Source organism: Myxocyprinus asiaticus, chromosome 16 (genome assembly GCF_019703515.2).
Source record: "Myxocyprinus asiaticus isolate MX2 ecotype Aquarium Trade chromosome 16, UBuf_Myxa_2, whole genome shotgun sequence".
NCBI classification, from domain to species: Eukaryota; Metazoa; Chordata; class Actinopteri; order Cypriniformes; family Catostomidae; genus Myxocyprinus; species Myxocyprinus asiaticus.
Genome location: NC_059359.1, coordinates 5,716,847 through 5,741,280, shown reverse-complemented (window position 1 = coordinate 5,741,280; position 24,434 = coordinate 5,716,847). Strand labels below are relative to the sequence as shown.

Below are 24,434 nucleotides of genomic sequence, written 5' to 3'. Positions count from 1 at the left end.
ATTTATTTTCTTCATCCATTTGCCAATGGCTTTTCTTTTTCAATTTACTTTGGCTTTTCTTTTTCCATTTGCCAATTGCTTTCCTTTCTCCATTTGACAGTCATGCTTAAAAATGCCTTGAGCAGTTGACTTGTGGGAGCAACAATGAACTTTCAAATCAGTTTTAAGACACATCCCCTCTCCCATGTCCCACTCGAATTGAAGTTAATGATCACTTGTCGCTGATACTGTTAAATGCACAGTGCATGCACAGTGGAACGTACAGGAAGGGAGCCTATAACCACGATGGCTGTTCAATGGCATTTTTAAACTTGATTGTCAAATAGAGAAAGAAAAGCAATTGGCAAATGGAAAAAGAAAAGCTAAAGTAAAATGAAAAAGAAAAGCTATTGGCAAATTAATGAAGAAAAGAAATTGTCAAATGTTTTTTTTAAAACCCAATTTAAAAGGTGCATTTAAAAATGCTTAGTAATGTGCTATTTTATTGTTACATTTAATTGCATAAAAATGGTTTATTACATGGTTTATTCACAATCCGTGTGTCTTCCATTCATTCCATTTCCGTTTTGAAATAATCATTTAAAAAAATGGATAGCGAAAAAGGTGTTTTATTTTTTTATTTTTCTGCGCAAGTAAAAAACAAACGGAAATTGGTACATTAAAAAACAAAATCTAATTCTAGCCTTTTTCTATTTTTATTTCTCATTCTCCCTTCTCAAAACTAAAACTGAAGAGAAGAAAAACTAAAATAAAAAAACTCCTATTTTTAATTTACATATTTCTTCTCATCAACACTTACAAAAGTCACCAGCAGGGGGAGTAAAGATAAAGAGACTAAATGCATATTTTACGTGGGGTAAGCTGGTGTGACTATTCAGATGATAAATACTAGTATAGCAAATATGGCATTTTGTGGAAAAACTTGTTATCATGGTTATTTTAAGGGATATACAGTAAATGGACATTTAAGGGGGAAGTAAAGCCCTGTTCGGATGGAATAATTTTACCGGACATATGTCTGTATGTTATTACTGCAGATGTCTGTAAATTTACTGTCGATTTGCACGATGGGAATTAAGTGATGTCTGCAGAAATCATAGAGATGAGTGTCTTCTGCATTTACACGCTGTCACCACATAACTGAACTATCAGAAAATGTATTGCAGTGCATTAATTATGAAGGACATTGTAAACGATCATATACTGCATCTGGGATTATTAAAAGAAATTAACTGGAATATCTGGCAAACAGAACTGGTGATATTAGCGAGCCTGAAATCCTATATTACACTCTTGAATGTATGGTCTTCAATCTGTTCACATTATATTTGTCCCTCTGCAAAATATGTTCTGAAATGCAAATCACAATTTTATGTGCTTGTGTAGCTACTTTTCTCTTTTTCTTAACCTATATATATATATATATATATATATTTATTTATTTTTTTTTTTTTTTCATGGCTAAATAAACACTCAACAGCATAAAATGCTTGAGAAAAACATGCATCAGTCCAAACACAACAGCCAGCGTTATCTGCAGTTCTTCTGAAGGGAAGTGTGTTTTACAGTTTCTGGTGTCTTCACTTGGCCAACATCCACTTCAGACACAGACAGCGTTTTATAGAAGGTAAAATATACTACGGGATAATCTTTATTGGCACGTGAATGTGCAGTGCAGGGAGAAACTCTGATAATTATTACCTTTTCCCACATCCCATATAAAACTAAGTTCCAGCATCTATGATCCTCACAGGAACAGTAGAATATAAAGTAGGTTAAAAGTGTCAATCCTAGTTAGCTATTACGCAAACTTCCGTGGACATTTCGGGAAATAACAGCCAACAGATGAGTTACAGAAAATTGGAAAATCTAATTTATAAAATTAGTATTAAGTTAATTTTTCTCAAATGTAATTTTCCAAATACATAATGCATTTTTTAAAAATGGGGGAAAAAAACAACTGTTTTAGTGAATAATTTACCAGAGCAAATAATTGCTAAATAAAAAGACGTTGTTTTTTTTTGTTTTCTGTTTTTTTTATATTATTTAAAAACGGATATGGAATGAATGGAAGATACACTGATTATTCACGCACAATTGTATTGTTAAATATAATTACATATTTAAACAAGAATTACATAAACACATTTAAAATTGTCTATTTATTTGTCCATTTATAAATTGGTTAATTTATTCACATTTTTATTTTCAAATTAATAGCTTGATAATTTCATTCTTTTTTTAAACGTCACTTCATGGCTTCCATATCACACATCAATTCAGATCTTAAAACTCCAAATTGAGAGAAAAAAAATAGTATTTTTGTAAAGATAAAAAAATAAAAATTTGCTGACTTAGGAGCCAGTATAACAATGTGAATCATGCCATATTTACACCCATATCTATTTAAAACGTACCTTGATATTGAGCGCTGAATCCTTTATGTCGATGACTGTTGTCTGTTACGAAATGAAGTCGTAGCCAGTTCTTGTTGCTGACTATGGGCACAGGAATATTTATTCCAGATAACCTGTAATGAAGATGCACAGAAATCAAACAATTTGCCTTTTGCGACATATCAAAGTAATTTTTAAAGGTGCTCTCAATTAATATAACTAAACATGAATTTCAGACATTCTCAGTATGTGCCTTGTTTGCTTTAATGACAGTATTTACTCAAGCTGGCATGGGCTCCATAAATTTGCACAAAATCTGATGATCCATGTTATCCAGCGTGATTTGAAAATGTTCCAAAGAGCATCTTGTGTGCAAAAGCAGTACAATAGTACCAAGGTAATTACTGTAAAATGCATTCTCACATTAAGGAAGAATAGAAGGTTGGTAACTACCACTAAACTTGTGATAAATGTACAATTCAGGAAATGAGATTTCAACCAATTCTGACTGCTTGGGTAAAGTCAGGGACAAATATACACTGAAACATTTATAGAATAGTATTTTAATATCTTTTCTTTGGATGAAGAGTTCAAAACAGAGAACTTGGAGCATAACATAAAGAAGTTATATAAGCAAGAACAGGAAACAAAGGAAGTGACATCACAGCACTGGGTTATGTCATTATCCTACTGATCCAACTGGACTGTTTATTATTCCGCCTTAAGTTAGCAAAGTAAATCCAGAAACTTTTTTATAACAGCGAATGATTTTCCTAAGCTATGAAAGAGCAACCTCTGAGTAACAATTTATTTTTTTATTTTTTTATCAGGGCAAAATAATACTGATGGCTGCTAAACATATCTACTGAGAGGGAATAAATAAATAAAAAAGAGCAAAAATAAAGAATATATTAAATAAATAAATAAATAAATAAATAAAAGGAAGTGATTGTAAGCTCTGCTCTCTTACGCAACACCTCTTTAAGTAAGTGTTTGCTGCTGTAAGCAGGTTTCTCCTACACACTCAAAACCATCTCTTGATATTTTTCCCTCAAGTATTGATTTACTGCCAGCATACTGACAAAAATATATTGTTTTTATTTTAAAAGAGCACTTTATAATCATAAATGTGACATTTTCCTGTCTCCGGTTGGTAAATACAGTTTACAAACATATTTAACATTTTGTGCTCTCACTGAAGAGGATTTCTCCTGAAAATTCTCTTATTAATAAAAAATATCAAAAAGTACCATAGTATTATTATACTTTTTGGACTTGTACCATGGTAAACCATTGTAACACATTTCTATATATGTTACCAAGGAGGAAACGGAGAAGAGAAACTTCAACTCAAATGATGGGTTTTATTTTCACACTCAATAGATAAAAATTGCTTTTCAGCACAGTCTTCCCAAATACATTAACACACCAACACACACAGGACATGCATGCCAGTCTCTCTCTCTCTCTCTCCGCCTCTGCTGTTCTCTCCCTCTTTATAGCTCTCCCTAGCATTTCTGCAACAAGATACAACTGTTAATCATCAAGAGTGCGCTCAGGTGTGAACCCTTACAGCTCTCTCTCTCTCTCTCTCTCTCTCTTTTTCCAGACGAACGCTCAACCACGCCCCAACCTCCACATACCCCCATTGCCCGATTCAGGCCAGGGAGCCATCCAGCCTGTCACCCACAACCCCCCCCACACCCCCACCCCACCCCCACTCCCCATTTCTGGAGAGAATGTCAGCAACAGCCATCTTCGCCCCCGGTCTGACCACCTTAAACTTAAAAGACTGTAAAGCCAGATACCAATGTGTGATCCTCGCGTTGCCATCCTTCATGTGTTGGAACCACTGGAGTGGTGCATAGTCAGAACTGAGGGTGAAGATCCGCCCCAACAGATAGTATCGGAGGGTAAGAATGGCCCATTTGATAGCCAGACATTCCTTCTCAATGGTGCTGAACTTAGTCTCTTTCTGCGATAGCTTGTGACTAATGTACAGCACCGGTCACTCCTCCTCCACTACCTGCGAGAGCACCACCCCCAGCCCCCTGTCCGAAGAGTCTGTCAGTAAAACAAATGGGAGAGAGAAATTAGGTGCATGTAGCGGTCCACCGCAAAGTGCAGCTTTCACCTGTGTAAATGACTGTTTACACTGCTCCGTCCACTGGAAAGTGTCTGGAGCTCCTTTTCTAGTGAGATCGGTCAGCGGGATGGTGACGTCCGAATAATTAGGCACAAATCTTCTATAGTAGCCAGCCAGCCCCAGGAAATGTCTTTGTTCTTGGACAGGTCACAATCACTGCGGTCTTATCAATTTGGGGGTGCACCTGCCCGTGACCCAAGTGGAACCCCAGATACTGTACCTCCACCCATCCAATTGTGAACTTCTTGGGGTTTGCCGTGATCACGCCTGCCGTAGCGACCTCAGATCCGCCCTCAGATGCTGCATACCAATCATTACTATATATAATGATGTCATCCAGATATGCAGGGGCGTACGCGGAGTGCAGTCTGAGGTATCGGTCCATAAGGTGCTGAAATGTAGCCAGGGCCCCAAACAAACCGAACAGAAGGGTCACAAATTGGTGTAAGCCAAACAGTGTGGAGAAGGCCTTTTTCTCACGGGACATTGGTGTTAAAGGATCTGCCAATATCCCTTTGTCAAATCCAGTGTCAAATAAAAATGAGCTGTGCCCAACCAATTGAGCAGTTCATCAATACGAGGCATTGGATATGCATCAAATTTAAACACTGCATTAACCTTTCTATAATCCACACAGAACCGGACCGAGCCATTGCTCTTCTGAACCAGCACCATCGGGCTGGCCCAGTCACTGTGGGATTCTTCTATTACCCCCATTTCAAGCATGGCTTTTAGTTCTTCCCAAACATCCTTTTTTTTGTGTTCGGGTAATTGGTAGGGACGATTATTAGTAATACAAGGACTTTATCTCACTGTGTAAATTCCCATAGCCAAGCTCCCCTGTTATACAGCCGGCTTTGACTTTCTTGAGCCTGTAGAAAATTCTCCTGTGATAGCTGCCCCAAAGTGTGGAGTTTTGCTATCAGGTCAAGAACATATTAAAATTCGTTTTTGCTGTTTGAAGGTCCCTCCTCCCAATTTTCCCTCACAAAATCTAAGACACCATGAGGCTTACGGCCATACAATAATTCAAACAGGTAAAACCCTGTGGAGGCTTGCGGGACCTCTCGTACTGCAAATAACAGGGGTTCAAGCTATTTATCCCAATTCCGAGCATCTTCGTGCATGAACTTACAAATCATGTTTTTCAGGGTTTTATTAAACCGTTTGACCAAGCCGTCCATTTGTGGGTGGTACACACCTGTCCAAATCGATTTAATTCCCAATAATTCGTACAGCTCGTGTAGTGTACGTGACATGAAAGTAGTGCCTTGATCAGTGAGGATTTCTTTCGGAATTCCCACTCGGGAGATAATTCTGAAGAGTGCCTCCACAACAATACATTCTGAAATGTTGTGTAGAGGCACTGCTTCTGGATATCATGTTGCATAGTCCACCAGAACCAACACAAAATGATGTCTCTGTGCCATCCACTTTAAAGGCCCGACGAGGTCCATACCAATTATATCGCAGGGGACCTTGATCAAAGGAAGTGGGCGAAAAGGCACTCTTGGGGTGGCCGGCGAATTCACCAGCTGACATTCACGGCATGCTGCACACCACCTGCGAACATCCCTGTGAATGCCCAGCCAATAAAGGTGGGCTATTAGATGGTTTCATGTTTTTTCTCACCCTAAGTGACCAACCATCGTATTATGATGAGCCGTCTGGAATAATATTTCCCGACAGCTCTTCAGAATCAACAATTGAGTCTGAGCTCTTTTGTCTGAGCATCCTGCATCACTCGATACAACCAATAATTTATAATAGAAAAATATGGATATGAGAGTGTGATGTCTGGCTGAAGATGTTGGCCATCAATCACTTTCACTTGGTCGAAGGCATGTCTAAGGGCCTTGTCTTGTGTCTGCTCCAGAGGGAAATACCCGGAGGTCCTCTAAGGGCTGGAGAAGCTGAGACTTCCCCCTCCCTTACATCACCCTGATGTCGAGCTGATGTAGATGGCCCCAGCTCTGCCTCCCCAGCCAGCTCATCACAAATCCCACACCGAGACACTTTTTTGCAGGACCCACACGCACAAATTTCCCTTAATAACGTGGTGAACACTGGCCAATTTGTACCCAGGATTAGCTGGTGGGTGAGGCGGGGACTAACCGCAGCCTATGCTTTTGCCACTGGAATTAAATAGATACGGTCACTACCTGATAATCGTGGATATCCCTATGCACACACCTTATCTTCACCTTATAACTTGCACCCAAAGCCTAATCTTGAACCAGGCATTGATGGATGGCAGAAACCCGAATCCACCAAGGCCTGGTATGTACCCCCCTTGATACTCACATGTATGCGGTACATCCCAGCTCAATTGGGGTGCGGTTTGTGGCATGTCAGGGAGCTGGACCACAGTCCCCACCTCCATCAGCGGACATCGGTCCTGGAAATTCCCAGGCTCCCGCTGTGCCAGCAAACTGGCCCAGACTCCACACCCACACCCGTGGCGGCAGATCTGTCGACCTGTGAGTGAGAGTGAAGAGGGGCAGGGAGAGGGACAGGGTGAACCGGCAGGCTGTGCAGTCTCTGTGGAGGGGGAACTCCCCGCCTCAAGGGAGGAGGGATTGGATGGGAGGAAACAGAAAGGGTAGAAGGATGAGGCAGAGGGAGAGAGAGAGATGAAGAGGGGGGCTCACCAGCCCCAGAAAGGCCACCAAATGGTCCTCCTCCAGCTGGACGGCTTCATCCAGTGAAGCTGGGCGATGGCACTGGACCCACTCCGCAGTTCTCCTCAGCAAATGGGTGGTGAGTTGCTCCAGTATCATCAGATCTATCACACCCTGACGTCATGACCCTCCTGGGCCAGGACCCACCTCCAGCAGGTATCGCATAGCAGCTGAGCATACACAAACGGGCGGCCGAACTCCTCCAGCCTCAGGGAACGGAACTGCTGGTGGTGTTGTTCAGGTGTACGCCCGACCCGCTGTAGGATGGCCTTCTTCAGGTCCTCATAGACTAGGCGAGTTTCCGCTGGAAGCTGATCAGCTGGGACTTTTGTCGGAGTGAGTAGCTGCTTGTTCAAATAGCCGATGAATGCCTCCAGCTCATCCTGGAGTGCCATCTTCTTCAGCTTCAGATGAGACACGGTCGCTGCCTCTGGGTCTGTGGCTGAAGATCAATCCTGGGCCACCACGCTCCACCACGCCCGCCGGTCCTCCGCTTGTGCACGAAGGAGTTCCTGGAATCGCTGTTCCTGAGCCAGGAGGGCTTGGTGGTGAGTTTCTTGAATCTCCGCAAGGGCACGGATGACTTCACCCAACAGGAAGGACTCCATGGCGACACTCTTCCTCGTTTTATTCCTGGGTTTTGGCACCAGTATAAAGGAATTGGGTTCTTGGCTTGGGAAAGGAGGAATCGGGAATGGTGAACTCAATAAGGTATTTATTTTCTATTATAGTATAGTCTAGTATAAAATAAAATAAAATAAAATAAAAATAGAAAGTTTTCCAATAGTATTTTGTACATGTACCATTATAAATCCATGCTTTTTGGGTCATGTACCATGGTACATCATAAGGTATGATGGTAAAACTTTTTTTTCTTTTGGTAGTTTGGATTTTTATATTTATTTATTTATGTATTTATGTATTTTTCACATTTATCATCGTCATACTGTGGGTTTTTTTTTTTTTTTTTGGTATTTGTTTTTTTTAAATTATTATTTATTTTATTTATTTTTTTACATGGTAACATGGTAAATGGTTAATCTTTTGTATTCTTTGAAGTATCAAAGTACCATGGCATTAGCATTTGATACCATCACTTTACCATAGTACCACCATATTACTGAAATGAGCACTAGGAAGCTCTACCTAAAGCAGGTAATATTAGAGAGTAAACATGCCATTGAATGTGACCTTTATAAATCACTGTGCTATTTACTGAGCTGGAGATGATGTAAAACAGCCGCTAACAACAGATCTGTTGTTTTCTCTCATTTGCAAACACCTCAAGGGCTTGACCATAACTTTGAGCCAATGAAGTGTAACAGTACAATTTTACTATTTCAAGGCTAAACAATTTAGATTTTCTAGAATGACTCCTTTCACAGTAAAGCTCTTCAGTGGATTAGAGCATGCTCGGCCTTGATGCTTGTCAATGAAAGACAGGACTGAAATTAGACGAGTGAGATCCGACAGTGAAATCATTTTTGGAAAAAAAATTAATCTCATACTAGAGCTGTAAACGTTTGCCAAATTTGTACTGTTGAAAAGGGCAAATGAGAGAGATTTTGTACATTTATAAAATGGATGTGAAACGAAAGGAAACTTAATTCCATCTACCCACGGTAAAACTTGGATCCAACTTTTAGTGTGACCCAAAAGACACCCCAATGATTTAGATTACCCTCCACATTAGTAAAATGTTTTGAGACTTCAAGTTTTGCCCCAAAAATCTTCACCACTGACCCAATGTATCTTTTGCTAGTTTGACAAACAGACCACGATAAGTAGATCTTAACATTTTCTGAAGAAAATGTGACTGATGCTTGCCCATGAAACATTTGCCGCAACAATGGTTTTTATGGGTGGTTGCCAGGGCATTTCTATTTGCTGTAGTTGCTAAGGTGTTATGAATATTTTAGTATAATTATATGCAGTAACTAGGTTGTTGTTTGCTAGGGTGTTTTTCTTTTATGTGATTTTTGGAGCTACAAAGGTCTGGCCAGCATTCACTTGCATTGTATGGAACTACAGAGCAGATCTTTTTTGTGTTCTAATGAAGACAGTCATACACATCTGGGATGGCATGAGGGTGAGCAAATGATGAGAGAATTTTCATTTTTGGGTGAACTATTCCTTTAATACTTAAGGATGGGGTTTGTTCAAATTGCTAAACCCAAGTATGAGCAATATTAATTGTGGTGTTTGACTTAGCAAGCACCAAAACTTGGCAGAATGTATGGTTGGATGGAAACGCTAGGTTCTGTATTTTCTGAGATAAGCTATTTGGCTTGTCTGCCATGAAATTACAGACATATATTTAAAAATAATAATAATAATCACCTGCCCTGAAGGTGAGGACTCACTTCCATTCTGAGTGTTAAACCAAAGCAGTAATACAACTGGCTGAAAATTATGACCAGTAACACTGTAACCACCAGCTGAGCTCTGATAACATTATCAGTATGGAGAACATAATGTGCATTACTGTATTAATCGAGCATGAGTGTGTTTCTACAAGTCTGACTACAGCATTAACTGCATCTGTCCTAGTGTGTGCTGACCCAGAGCACAAACAATATGACAAAAATAGATTCTAATTGAAATGGCACAAATAAATCAAGCACAAAGTGGCATGCAGGAAATGAGAGAGAGAGACTAAGAAAACAAGACAGACCGACCGACCGACCGACTGACCGACCGACCAACAGACAGATAGATAGATAGATAGATAGATAGATAACTAAGACCACAGACATCTGTCTAGAAAGACAGATAATGATTACAGACTGACCAACAGACAGACAGACAGAGAGCCAGGCGATATATATAGTGAGAGAGAGAGAGAGAAGTGAAGATAAAAAAAGTAGAGAATTAAGATTACCTACCGACTGACACAGAGACAGATGGACGGACGGACGGACGGACGGATGGATAGATAGATAGATAGATAGATAGATATATAGATAGATAGATAGATAACTAAGACCACAGACATCTGTCTAGAAATTCAGATAATGATTACAGACTGACCAACAGACAGACAGACAGAGAGCCAGGCGATATATATATAGTGAGGGAGAGAGAGAGAAGTGAAGATAAAAAGAGTAGAGAATTAAGATTACCTACCAACCGACACAGAGACAGACAGACAGACAGACGGACGGACGGATGGACAGACAGACAGATAGATAGATAGATAGATAACTAAGACCACAGACAGATAGATAGATAACTAAGACCACAGACAGATAGAAAAAATAACTAAGACCTCAGACAGAGAGATAGACAGACAGATAACGATTACCGACTGACTGACAAACACAGACAGAGAGCCAAGTGATATATAGTGAGAATATTCTCAGTTCTGCATCTTCAGTGTGAGAGAGTTACACAGTCTCCTGGCTTCATCTTTATTTGTTTAAAAGTCTGTTATTTCACTGTGTGGTGTTGCAGGAATTAGGCCAGTTGGTGCACAACCAGTCAATTATGTAAAGCACAAAACATCCCACAAGAATTAAGAGAATTAGACATACCAATATATAAAAAGGCAGACAATTAAGATTACCTATCGACCGACCGACCGACCGACTCAGAGATAGACAGACAGACAGGCAGGCAGACAGACAGACAGACAGACAGACAGACAGACAGATAGACAGATAGATAGATATGCTTGGGTTAATAAGCACGACTAAAATATGAGAACATGATTGCAGTGACACTGTATCCAAACCGATCAGTGCAAAAGCTTCTCCCTCTATTGGTGGTAAATAACATCTGGCAAGCGGCTCGCTTTTAAAGCCCCTTCTTTTTTAAATCAAATAACTGATTTTGGCCACGCTTCACATCCAAGCAGCAATACAAAAAGTAATGTGCTCACAATAGAACCATCACAAAATAATGGCGACATGCATGACACTGCCAGCTTTTAACCTTCTCTCACCATTCAACATAATCTGTGTGTGCGTGTGGACTTTATTTATTTATTTATGGGCAGCCGCAATCACTGCAAGCTTGTAAAACCTCTGAGGAGCGAACAGATACAAAAGACTTCATTCGGTCGTGTCTCTTAGAACGGCTTGGATGGGAAAATGAGGAAACACAGGAGAACGGATCTCTTTAAATGATGCATAAGCCTCACAAGAACACGGCATTTGTCTTCATCCTAGAAGGAAATTTACATTGTCACAATACCGAGATGAGAAACACAGACATATTTGGCCCATATTCCCAAAATATGCTGGAGTGTTGACCTTGTGGTTTGATAAACAACTGATCTGGGTTCAGAATTTTAGCCTTACTAATGCTTAAAGGTTGGTATGTATGACTAAAATCTGACATCACAGTACAAGTAATTTTATATCATAGTAATGGGATGTATCATGATGCAGTTATTTTTGCTGGAGAGTTAAACATTTTTTTTTTTTTTTAATTGGTATAAATGGTATAGCAAAACCTGGGTGGTTGACATTTTTCTACTGTTGCACAATATACATTGTAAAAAAGCCGAACCCTTCCTAAGCTTTACGTACAGAAATTTAACACTGACCCAGAAACAGTCGTGTTACACTTGGAAAACATGGCCCCAGGTGTCTCATTTAAGTCCTGTAGCATGTTCCATCTAAGACAAAAATATGGGTAATATACTTTCCAAACACAGAAAGCCCTTTCACCAGTGAAGAGCGAGAGAAATTGTTTTGGTTTTGCCCCTTTCTCTGAGTGATTTGTAACTCACAAGATGTTGTTTTTGCCCTTTCTAACACACAGGAAGTATGGCTGAATTATATAAAGGTCAGTCCAGCAAAACCATTGATTTGTTTGTTTGGCTTGCACAATATTACAGAGGAGAAGTTGATTCTGGCCAAGTAAAACTTGGCATCATTTGTCATGTCACTTACAGAGATGACTTAACCGAATCAATGAAGCCACCGATAAGCAAGCAAGGTCAACACCATGCCTGAATAGCACACATAAAATCATGTTCCCTGCATAAACATTATTTAGCTTGCACTTACAGACTCTTTTCCACAACCTAAGAGCTGTCTTGAAGCCTATTGCCTACATCTGCAGCTACATTCTAAGGGGCCGTTCACAATTAACAAGTTTTTTGCATCTCTCTGCAATGTTTTTTTCGATATGTAAACATGCACTAGATGAACGTCTTTGACTGTTGCGCCTTGTCTAATATTTTTTCAGTGTCTAGTGCAGGAGCGCCACCTTTTGAGACAGTCAAGTTAACAAGAACTTCAACTTTTAAAAACACATTTCAAGATGTCTGGCTGCATGTAGCTTTTTTAGATGCAAGTACGTGTGAACGGCCCCTTCAAGAGCAGGCCTATGAATCCTTAATATGATGCATATATACAATTGCAATCAAAATTATTGCAATCAAATTGCAATCAAACTATCCTGCGATAATACAAGACTTGAGTCTTTGGATTTACAGAGTCATGCAGGCTCCACTGAATCAAGTTATAGGCATGTATTGTATTTCGTTTCATTCTCACAAGCTCACAAAGTCATTTCAGAGGTTTGATGAAAGTTTTGGCACCTTCAGAATAGCTTCTTTGGACAATCTAACATAGAAATCACACATTTCATCCCCTTCAGTTGTCATGCAGAAAACTACTTCCACACTCTGAAATTAATTATGTTGAATCCTATGAAAAATTTGAATGGTTTTCCCAGAGAAATGAACATGAAACAATCTGTTCTTAGAATTATACACCATTTTGAAAGAAGATTAAAAACCAAATACAAAGGGCTGCCTGTACATTATTCTGGGTATTGTGTGGCTACTTAGCAAATAAATACGCAAATGGACATGAAATAGGGATTTGAGTTGAAATTATTGCATTATGTAGGAAGAAAGCATCCTGTTCTCATAAAATCATGGTACTATACCTACATTTTTGTAAAAATGATTGTTGTACGTGATGTCTCGTTATACATATCGCAGCACTTTCCTGGTGAAATGAACACTAGAGGCTAAAGGTAGACTGATTGTGGCAGCGGGGGTGTGGTCAAGCATCTCTCCGAAGAGAGAGAAAGCGGTAAGGGCGCTTACACCTGAGTTAAATTATGTCTAACACCTGTCTCTAATTTCAGTGAGCACGAGGAGAGCGGCATAAATAGAGCCACACCGTAGGTAGATGGGAGAGAGAGCCTGGGCACCAGAGACCCGATTGTGAAGCGAAGAATTTATTATTGCAAAGTTGAGAGTTTATTTTGTGAAGTAGTTTGTGTATTTTTAGAGTGACTTATTGAACAACGTAAAAGCCCAGAGAGTGTGTATCTGCCGCAGAGAGGAAAATAAAAACGCTTACCTGAACCAGGAAATCTGCTTCTCGCCTCCTCCTTCCACTGAGAAGTGTTACACTGGTGCCGAAACCCGGGAATTAAGTTTGGTTGAAGATGTATGGAAGTCGCCCCGTAGAGTCCTCCCAGTTGGCGGAGATCCTCCAAGCCCTCGCTGGCCTACATCGGAGCCACCAGCAAACACTGCTTGAGCTCCGACAAGATCAAGATCGCCGGTTTGTCGAGCTCCTACGCGCTCAAGCCGAGGACCGGCAGGCGTCCCCAGCCGCGACCCCGGACACTCACATGCCGTTACCCCCGCCCGCGTTACAGAAAATGGGGATGGCGGACGACCCCGAGGCCTTCCTGGTTTTGTTTGAATGAACTGCCAAGATCTGGGGCTGGCCGCTCGGCCAATGGGTGGCCCGACTTATCCCGCTGTTGTCCGGGGAAGCCCAGCTTGCGGCTCAACAACTGCCAGCGATGAGTCTCCTGGCCTACGGAGATTTAAAGAAAGCCATCCTGCAACGGGTTGGTCGGACTCCAGAGGAAAGTCGTCAACTCTTCCGGAGCTTGAAGTTGGAGAGCTCCGACCGCCCGTTTGCCTTCGCCCAACGGCTCCGTGATGCCTGCCGAAGATGGTTGCTAGCGGGGGACCACGACGTCGACGGGATTATCGACCAGGTGGTACTAGAACAGTTAATACATTGTCTGCCAAAAGGGACGGCGGAGTGGGTCCAGTGCCACCGCCCGGCGTCGCTGGAGGAAGCCGTCTGGCTTGCGGAGGACCACATGGCGGCGATCCCAAGGGCGGAAGAGCCCTCCTACACTCTCTCTCCTCCCTCTGTCTCATCCCCCTCCCCTCTCTCCTTTTGTTCTGCTCTCTCTCCAGGTACCGTTCCTGCCCCACGCAGACGAGGAGGACTTCAGCCCCTGAGACCAGTTCCCCGGGTGTGGGAGGCGACACCTTCCCCTATCCCGATGCCCTGCCGCTCTCCCCCTCAGGGGGGGCGCCCGCCGACACAAGTGCGGGCGTAGAGCCTGGGCCAGCCTGCTGGAGGTGCGGAGACCCGGGCCACTTCCGGGATCAGTGCCCTCTGATGGAGCTGGTGATGGTGATGTGGGTCTCTGACCTCCCACAGGCTGTCCCCGACCGGGCCGGAGTGTACCGGATACCGTTAAGTGTCAAGGGGGGTACTCACCAAGCGTTGCTGGACACTGGGTGTAATCAAACCACTATCCACCAACGCTTGGTTCAACCCGAGACATTGGTCACAACTAAAATGGTGAAGGTGAAATGTGTACACAGGGATATTCACAAGTATCCGGTGGTGAACCTGATGATTAAATTCCGGGGGAAAAAGCATAGAGTGGAGGCCACGGTTAGTTCCCGCCTCACCCATCCGCTGATTTTGGACTGATTGGCCTGATTTTAGAGTTCTATTAAAGGGAATTTGTGCGGATGGGTCCTGTATGAAGTTAGGGAGATGTGCAATGTGCGACGCTTTGGCAGGGGAGGCGGAGCCAGGGCCGTCCTCGACAGCTCCACGTCATAATGACGAGAGAGGGGGAGAGGCTGCGGCCCCTCCCCTTCTCAGGGAATTCCCTGAGGGGGATTTCCCTTTGGAGCAGTTGCGAGACGAAACCCTCAAACACGCCTTCGACCAAGTGAGAGTCATCGATGGTCAATGACTCCAGCCGGACATCACCCTTTCATACCCCTATTTTGCAATTATAAATGAGCGGTTGTATAGAGTGATGCAGGACGCTCAGACTAAAGAGGATACAACCCAACTTTTGATTCCACGGAGCCGTCGGGAAATGGTATTCCAGGCGGCTCATTATAATCCCATGGCGGGTCACTTAGGAGAAAGGAAAACACTGAACCATTTAATTGCCCGCTTCTATTGGCCGGGCATTGGCGGTGATGTCTGCAGGTGGTGTGCGGCGTGCCGAGAATGCCAGCTGGTTAACCCACCGGCCACCCCAAAAGCGCCATTGTGCCCTCTTCCCTTGATCGAGGTCCCCTTTGAGAGAATTGGAATGGACCTCATCAGGCCATTAGAACGGTCAGCACGCGGGCATCGCTTTGTATTGTCCTAGTGGACTATTCAATGCGATATCCAGAAGCAGTGCCTCTTCGCAACATCTCAGCACGCAGTGTTGCGGAGGCACTCTTCAAAATAATCTCCCGGGTGGGGATTCTGAAAGAAATCCTCACCGATCAGGGCACAACGTTTATGTCACGGACACTACGCAAGCTGTACTAGTTGTTGAATATTAAATCGATTTGCACCAGCGTGTACCATCCTCAAACGGATGGCCTGGTGGAACGATTTAATAAAACCCTCAAAAACATGATTCGTAAGTCCGTGCACGATGATGCTAGAAATTGGGATAAATGGCTTGACCCCCTGTTATTTGCAGTACTAGAGGCCCCGCAAGCCTCCACTGGTTTCTCCCCATTCGAGCTGCTGTATGGGCGATGCCCACGTGGTGTGCTTGATCTATTGTGAGAGGCCTGGGAGGAGGGACCTTCAAACAGTAAAAATGAAATTCAATACGTTCTTGATCTTAGAGCAAAACTCCACACTTTGGGGCAGCTAACACAGGAGAATTTGCTCCAAGCTCAAGAACGACAGCGCCGACTGTATGACAGGGGAACTCAGCTAAGGGAATTTGCACCGGGAGATAAAGTGCTTGTATTGCTTCCCACATCGAGCTCTAAATTACTCATCAAGTGGCAAGGACCCTTTGAGGTCACACGACAAATGGGATATCTCGATTATGAGGTTAAACAAACCGATAGAGGGGGCGCACGTCAAATAGACCACCTCAATCTCCTGAAATTGTGGAGGGAGGAGGTTCCCGTGACATTGGCTATGGTAGTCCCCGAGAAGGCAGAGCTCGGACCGGAGGTGAGTTCAAAACATAAACAGTTCACCCTGGTCATTTGCGGAGACCACCAGTCACCGAGTCAACTCGCGGAGGTTTCTAGGTTGCAACAGGAGTTTGCGGATGTGTTCTCCCCTCTACCGGGACGTACAAACCTCATCCATCACCACATCGAGACCGAGCCATGGGTCGTGGTACGTAGCCGCCCCTATCGATTACCCGAACACAAGAAGAAAATCATTTGGGAAGAATTGGATGCAATGCTCGATATGGGGGTAATAGAAGAATCCCACAGCGATTGGTCCAGCCCAGTTGTTCTAGTGCCTAAGAGCGATGGGTCTGTACGATTCTGTGTGGATTATAGGAAAGTCAACGCGGTGTCTAAATTTGATGCGTATCCAATGCCTCGTGTTGATGAGTTGCTCGATCGGTTGGGCACTGCTCGATTTTATTCAACATTGGATTTGACGAAGGGTTATTGGCAGATCCCCTTGACACCAATTTCCCATGAAAAATTGGATTTGGATTACGCCAATTTGTGACACTTCCGTTCGGTTTGTTTGGAGCCCCGGCTACGTTTCAGCGTCTCATGGACCGAATCCTCAGACTGCTTACGCCGCTGCCTATTTAGATGACATCATCATTTATAGCCATGATTGGCAGCGGCACATGCAACATCTGAGGGCGGTTCTGAGATCGCTGCGCCGAGCGGGACTCACAGCGAACCCGAAGAAGTGCGCGATTGGACGGGTGGAGGTACGGTATCTGGGGTTCCACTTGGGCCACGGGCAGGTGCGTCCCCAAATTGACAGAGTGCGATTGCGACCTGCCCGAGACCCAAGACCAAAAAGGGGGTGAGACAGTTCCTGGGGCTGGCTGGCTATTATAGAAGGTTCGTGCCTAATTATTCAGACGTCACCAGCCCGCTGACTGATCTCACTAAAAAGGGAGCTCCAGACCCGGTCCAGTGGATGGAGCAGTGTCAGCGGGCGTTCACGCAAGTTAAAGCTGCACTTTGCGGGGGGACGCTTTTACATTCACCTGACTTCTCTCTCCCTTTTGTTTTACAGACAGATGCTTCAGACAGGGGGCTGGGGGCCATGCTCTTGCAGGTGGTGGGGGGGAGGAGCGCCCAGTGCTGTACATTAGCCGTAAGCTCTCCTTGAGGGAAACTAAGTACAGCACCGTAGAAAAGGAGTGTCTCGCCATCAAGTGGGTGGTCCTCACTCTCCGATACTACCTGTTGGGGCAGGCCTTCACCCTCTGTTCCGATCATGCCCCACTCCAGTGGCTCCACCGCATGAAAGATACCAATGCCCGGATCACACGTTGGTATCTGGCTCTTCAGCCCTTTAAGTTCAAGGTGGTCCACAGACCGGGGGCGCAGATGGCTGTCGCCGACTTCCTTTCCAGGAATGGGGGGGGGGAGTGGTAGGCAGGACGGATGCCGCCCCGGCCTGAGTCAGGCGGTGGGTATATGTGGCAGCGGGGGCGTGGTCAAGCATCTCTCCGGAGAGAGAGAAAGCGGTAAGGGCGCTTACACCTGAGTTAAATGATGTCTAACACCTGTCTCTAATTTCAGTGAGCACGGGGAGAGCGGCATAAATAGAGCCACACCACAGGTAGACGGGAGAGAGAGCCTGGGCACCAGAGACACGATTGTGAAGCGAAGAATTTATTATTGCAAAGTTGAGAGTTTATTTTGTGAAGTAGTTTGTGTATTTTTAGAGTGACTTATTGAACAACATAAAAGCCCTGAGAGTGTGTATCTGCCGCAGAGAAGAAAATAAAAACGCTTACCTGAACCAGGAAATCTGCTTCTCGCCTCCTCCTTCCTCTGAGAAGTGTTACACCGATATACAATGCTATCTTATAATATCTAAACACTTTTACTATAGCGAATGGCTTGCAAGGCGATACATTTTTACGTTTGCATTAAACAACCGACTAAAGTTACAAGCTTGTTTAAGTGCGATCCAACTGTGCGTTAGCTAAACTAATAGAGCTTTGTACTTGCGATGCAAAGGACTGGCGCATGAGTCCTGAAGAGCCTGCAGGTTGACACGTGAGCTGAAATTGTCATAGCAACTGTGTAGCGCGGAGGAGGGCGGGACGGGCGGAATGACGGACGCCCGGACCCCAATCAGCCTGATCAGGCAAGCGAGGGATAAAGGCGAATGGAGACAGCAGCTCGAGAGAGAGAGAATTACGGGCAGCTGCCCTGTATGTGTTTGTGTGTGTCTTTTTATTTAATTAAATATTATTTATATTGTCAAGCCGGTTCTCGCTCCTTTCCCTTGTAACACCTTTACATTGATGCCGCAACCCGGGAGGGAGGAGGGATGCCCGTCGTTGAGTCCTCGACACTGCCGTCCACCCAGGGGAGCACCGCTGCCATCCGCCGGGGGACGGAGTAGCCCGACCGCCTGGACGCGAGGCGTCGCTGCCAGGGGCGGAGGAGTGTCCCCACATGCCGCCAGAAAAGCGGAGGGGCGTTCTGTCTGCTGGGGGTCGGAGGTTTGACTCCGGTTGTCGTCCATCTGAGAGGGTGGAGGAGTGATCGGGGACCACACGATGGCACATCAGAGAACTGGTGAGTGAGCTTTTTCTCTCTCTGCTGGTGGCGTGGCCATTTATATGCCGCTCTCCCCATGCTCACTGGAATTAGAGACAGGTGTTAGACATAATCTAGCTCAGGTGTAAGCGCCCTTACCACTTTCTCTCTCTCCGGACGAACGCTCGACCACGCCCCCGCTGCCACAAACTGCTTTATTTTATCTGACATTTGCTATCGGTTAGGTTTAAGATAGGAAGGTAGACTTTGTCCATTTTAAACTCGATAGTACATTTACCTTTAAAACTTCATCTGCTCGGATCAATTATACACTATTGCAGTCATTACACAAGCATATTTTACCTCAGAATGTTGCAACTGACCAATGAGTATCAAGTATTCCACAGAGCCATAGCATACAGTAACTCAGTAAAATGCTCACCATATTGTTGGTGGATCAGATCCCTCCACTTCTAAAGAGTCAAGCTTGCTGTCCATATGGAATTCAGTGAAGACCAGTGAGACGGTGTCTCCTGGATCGGCAAGGATGGTCCACGTACATTCTCCACTGCTCTGATAGTCCTTCTGAAAGTCTGGACTGTAGATAATGCCACTGGACCCTCGAAATGTTCCACCACATGTGTCTTCAGCTATTGGCCAAAACAAAGGAAGGCATTAACATATATTATACCCAGGGGGCGGGTTTACGATATCTGAGGCCCCAAGCAACCAACCAACCAGGAGCCCCATTTTGAATAATTTTCTTTAAAAATTACATAAAATTGATTTTAAATCATAATTTTAAATTCATCCTATCAGCTGTTGTAGCCAAGCACATTCAAAATGTTTAATGAAATATAATTCTAGTTTAAGATAATTAATGCATGTTTTCCAGTTTTTACAACAATACAGAGATGAAAAAAGCAATATTTACCTACATATATTTTTTACAAAACACTTTTTTTTTAATGAACAGGGTGTGCAAAACCTACTACTTCACTCACTAACATTTTGGAATTCAGTTGATTTATTATTATTATAACCCAACAATTATTAATTGTTGTCCTGTTATTCAGTAAGATACAGTATTATTATCATTACTAATTATTACAGGATTTGTTAGTAATATTATTCTGTCTTATTTACTTTACTTTCACCTGGAGCTTATATTCTAATGCTGCAGTGTATTTGTTCATCATATTGCAAATGGCTATATTTTATGTAAGCATCGTAGGCAACATTCAAACAGTAACAGTAAACACACAAGGCACGGCGGCCCCTCAGCACACTACAGCAGAAGGAAAAAAACAAAAACAGTGCCGTTTATCAAGCGCTGAAACTTTGCTTGGTGCAGACCAATCTGGAATAATGTTAAACATTGTAGCAGTCACCTCTTTGCAACCTGAACTTGTTCAGAACATTAAATCTTTGTGTTCAGAACATTAAATCTTTGTGACACCTGCGCTAAAAACAATCTAGAAGCAGAGCAACGAATGAAACAGAACGCAGGTGTCTCAACACGTGTTTTTGAGACCTGACATTCTTTTTAACTTGACACAGTGTCTAAAAATGTGCCGGTCTTGCGTGAGACACTGAAGAAATAGCAAGACATGGTGCAGCAGTCAAGGATGTTCATCCAGCGCGTGTTTACATAGGAAAACAATGGAAAAACAGAGCAAATGCAAGCAAAAACACGTTCAGTGTGAACGGCCCCTAACTCATGGGCGAAACATGTTCAGAAGTCCTGTATATTTTTTCATAAATTACAAACCCGAACCCAAAGTCCTACTTGAAAAACTGACCCGAACCCGGCAGACCTCTAATGTGAACCGCTCTGAGAGCGCTGACAACAGCGTATTCGCACATGTACCCAGAACATCATGTCACCCCTCAAGCGGTTTTGCAGAGCTTTTCCCCCCCGACGTCCAGGGCCCAACGCAATTGCATGGTTTGCATGGTGGTTAAAACCGCTACTGATTATACCACTAACAGCACAGTAGCCGGCCGCTACGCAGTCATCTTGCAGAGCTAAACTTTTGACTATCTGCATAGTGTCTGGTCCACTGTGCACCTTATTCTGTCCAAGAACCATTGAAGGGGCGGTTTAATAGACTAGACATGCAAATCAACCAACTGCAGTTCATTTTGTTTTTATGTGCCATTTTAGGATGGGTATATCTAAATTAGATGATTCCACACTAACTGGTGTGTATTGTGATTTCTATCAAGGATTTTCCTTATCCTACCTAACCATTTTTGGGAGTTTTTCCCTTACCACAGTCGTATTTCACTTGCTCACTGGGTGTGTTAAGAACCTATTCTTGGCAAAGAAACAATACAGTAAGTACAGTGTAGGGTGTAATCAGATTACAAAGTAATTATTTACTGTAATCTAATTACTTTTAGGAACAAAAAGTAGTGTAATGCATTACATTTTAAATTCTTGTAATCAGATTACAGTTACTGACTTGAAAATGAAAGTATTTACTTTTAAATACATTACTTGGGTTACAAATATTTCTAAAAAATATTATTAATGTGTAACAAAGTTCAATTGTGAATTCATATGTTCATATGTTCGTCTGTTTGCATTTCTGTGACAGCTGAAGGGTGTGCAACAAGGAAAAAGGAGAACATTGACATTATTTTGAATTTGTTGAGCAGAAAAACAAAAAAAAATTTGTGCAAGTGTTTTGGAAAGTAACTTAAAAGTAAATTAATTAGTAATGTGATTTCCTTTTTGAATAAGTAATCAGTAAAGTAATCTGATTATAATTCTAACGACAGTCCAAAGACTGTAAACTAAATACAAACTCTTTGTTAACTAAAATAAAAAAACTAAAACTAACGTAGTTGTGGAAAACTGAAATTAAACTAAAACACATTTTCATTTCACCAAAACGAACTAAAATAAAATAAAAATGGCCTTGAATTTATTTTAGCTTCTGATATACAGTGCAATCTATAATAAAATGTGAGAGTTTAAAGGTGCTGTTTTGCTAACTTCTGCTAGATTTATGCTGCGTTCCAATCAATTTGGAAAGTTGGAATTTCCAACTTCCTACTAGGAAAAGTGCAATGGAACGGCACTTGAAGTTGGACTTCCAACTTGAAAATAAGCATTTAGCCTACTTTTATTAAATAAAATCCATCAATGAGTCAAAGTTCCTACACTGCATGATACTTAAGCTTGTTTAACAAACAATTGCAGAGACAGCTGTACAAAACATGGTAAATTATACTCTCTTTTGATAATCATACACTTGTAGCACAAATGCTGGCGTTGCAGCATTGTTTATCAATTTGGTTTCTAGTAGACGTCTCTGGTGACAATCGAACACCTGCTAAGCCAACGGGAGCATTGCAGTTTTGTTTCCTTAAACGTCATCTTCCAAGCACCTGGCAATGGAATATCTTTATGGTCGGAGATCTGAGATATCAAGTTGGAATTTCCCACATTTGACTTTGAATGGAACACACCATTAGGCCTAGACCACACATCGTCTCTCCAAAACCTCATCTTCAAAAAACATTTCAGCCAATCCGATGTCAGCTAGCCTTAAATTTAAAAAATGATTAACAATGTTTCTGTTCCATTAAAAACATGCTGTTTTATGGTTTAGTGTAATTTCTCAAGACGTATCTGTCAGGCAGGGATATTTGTATGGTGTATTCCTAAAAAAAATAAAAATAAATGAAAACACCTTTAATATCAAGATTTTTGACCAGGAGTTGCTGCAAACATTATGACAGATTAGAAACATCACACAGCAAAATAAAATGAGTTTTTCCTGATGAAACAACAAACAATAATAAGAGCTATTGTCAGGTTTATCACAATAATTGCTAGTTATGTTCTAAAGAACAGCATGAATGTTTTAATGAGTATTGTTTTGGGTTTTGAAAGCATTTATTTCTCAAAAGCACAAAATAAAATCAATGCTTAATTATGCTGCACAAGTCTATCTTGAAATGAAACACAGTGTCAGTTAATTAATCTAATTAGCTTCACAGAGGACAAGACGAAAGTGTCTCATCCAAACACTTCACCAAAATGCACTTAACTAATGAGCTTTATAATGTCAAAAACTCTGTATACGATTTAAATTCTAATAAACAGGACATCGGCTAATTAATTGTTTAACACTGCACACATGTTAAGTATGCAACAAATGCATTCGGTTTTCAGGGAATGACACAAATTATGTAGTTCGTTCAAAAAAATCTAATTCTGTCCCATCCGCCGAAGCTCTGAATTATGCAATCTAGTCTCATAGAATGAATGTTACTATAACTACATTTTTGTGAACTGAGTATTACTTGCCGCTTTCTGCATTTTGTTGCAGTTTCCTGCTGAAATTAACACAAGAGGCACTACAACAACTGTGCTTTTCATTCACTATCACAATAATACAGGTATTATGGCTGTTTATGACTTTAAAAATACTTGTATTTCACTTTTTTACTCAGACACTGCTATGTTATGATACTGAAACACTTTTACTATAGTGCATCATTTGAAAAATGATACATTTTAACACTTGTATTACAGACCCACTTACATTTATACAGTTATTCCAATGTGATTAAATTGCGCTGTAGCTCACCTGATAGAGTGTTGGACTTTGGACTTGGAGACCCAGCCTTGAGACCAGCCAAGGATGCTCGAAACGAAAGTTAAGCGATAGTGCCATAGAAGTGATTCGATGTGATGTGGTTGCTTAAGTAAATGTGCTTTTCATGTCGAATTCGCTTTAAGAAAACCATCGGTTAGGTTTAGGCATTGGTTAAGGGTAAGGATGTCTGTTTTCTTCACTTTACATTTATTTATTTATTTGTTTTATAACGCTATAGGTTAAGTTTAGATGTTGGTTTAGGGTAAGGATGTCTGTTTTGTTCACCTCTCATTTATCTTTTAAGACACTACTGGTTAGGTTTAGGTTAAAGTTTTAGGTTAGTGAGGTATGTTTTACCACTGAAACATCCATCTACTACAGTTCTCCTTAATTTCACTCACTTTTCGGCACCCCCTGCTGGACATTTCCCTGGGAAACTGCAGCCAAACGTGTAATGCAGCACTTAATTTTGATTAGCAAAAATTTTGCCATAAATTTCATAATTTTCATAATCTGTAAATATGACAACCTGGTCACATGACAAGTCATAAAAGTAGTACAAAATCATAAGAAATCGTAATAGTTGGCCTTAACCCTAACTCATACAAATTTACTCCCATAGAGAAAAATTAAGGAACCAATGAATGGTTTTATTAAGATTTTTCCTAAGTTTAACCCCAAACCTAAACCTAACCAGAAAGTCTAACCCCTTACCCAAACCCTAAACCTAACCATGTTTTTAATGATTTTGTCCAAAGACGTTTCCTGAAATAAAGTGTTGGATAGGAGGCTACTGTAGCTAAAATTTGATTCCTCTATTGTATCGATTTGAAATATTATTGTACGAAT

The 24,434-nt window shown here is 42.0% G+C and overlaps 1 protein-coding gene across 1 annotated transcript in view; it reads right to left on the bottom strand.

Annotated features, from left to right (window-relative positions):
- csmd3a (CUB and Sushi multiple domains 3a) overlaps positions 1-24,434 on the bottom strand; it is a 437,506-nt gene that overhangs the window by 318,922 nt on the left and 94,150 nt on the right. The window contains exons 5-6 of the mRNA XM_051721095.1: positions 19,412-19,619; positions 2,418-2,530 (exon numbers count right to left, since the gene is read on the bottom strand). Of these exons, the coding sequence (XP_051577055.1) occupies positions 2,418-2,530; positions 19,412-19,619 (321 nt within the window). The remainder of the gene's footprint in view (positions 1-2,417; positions 2,531-19,411; positions 19,620-24,434) is intronic.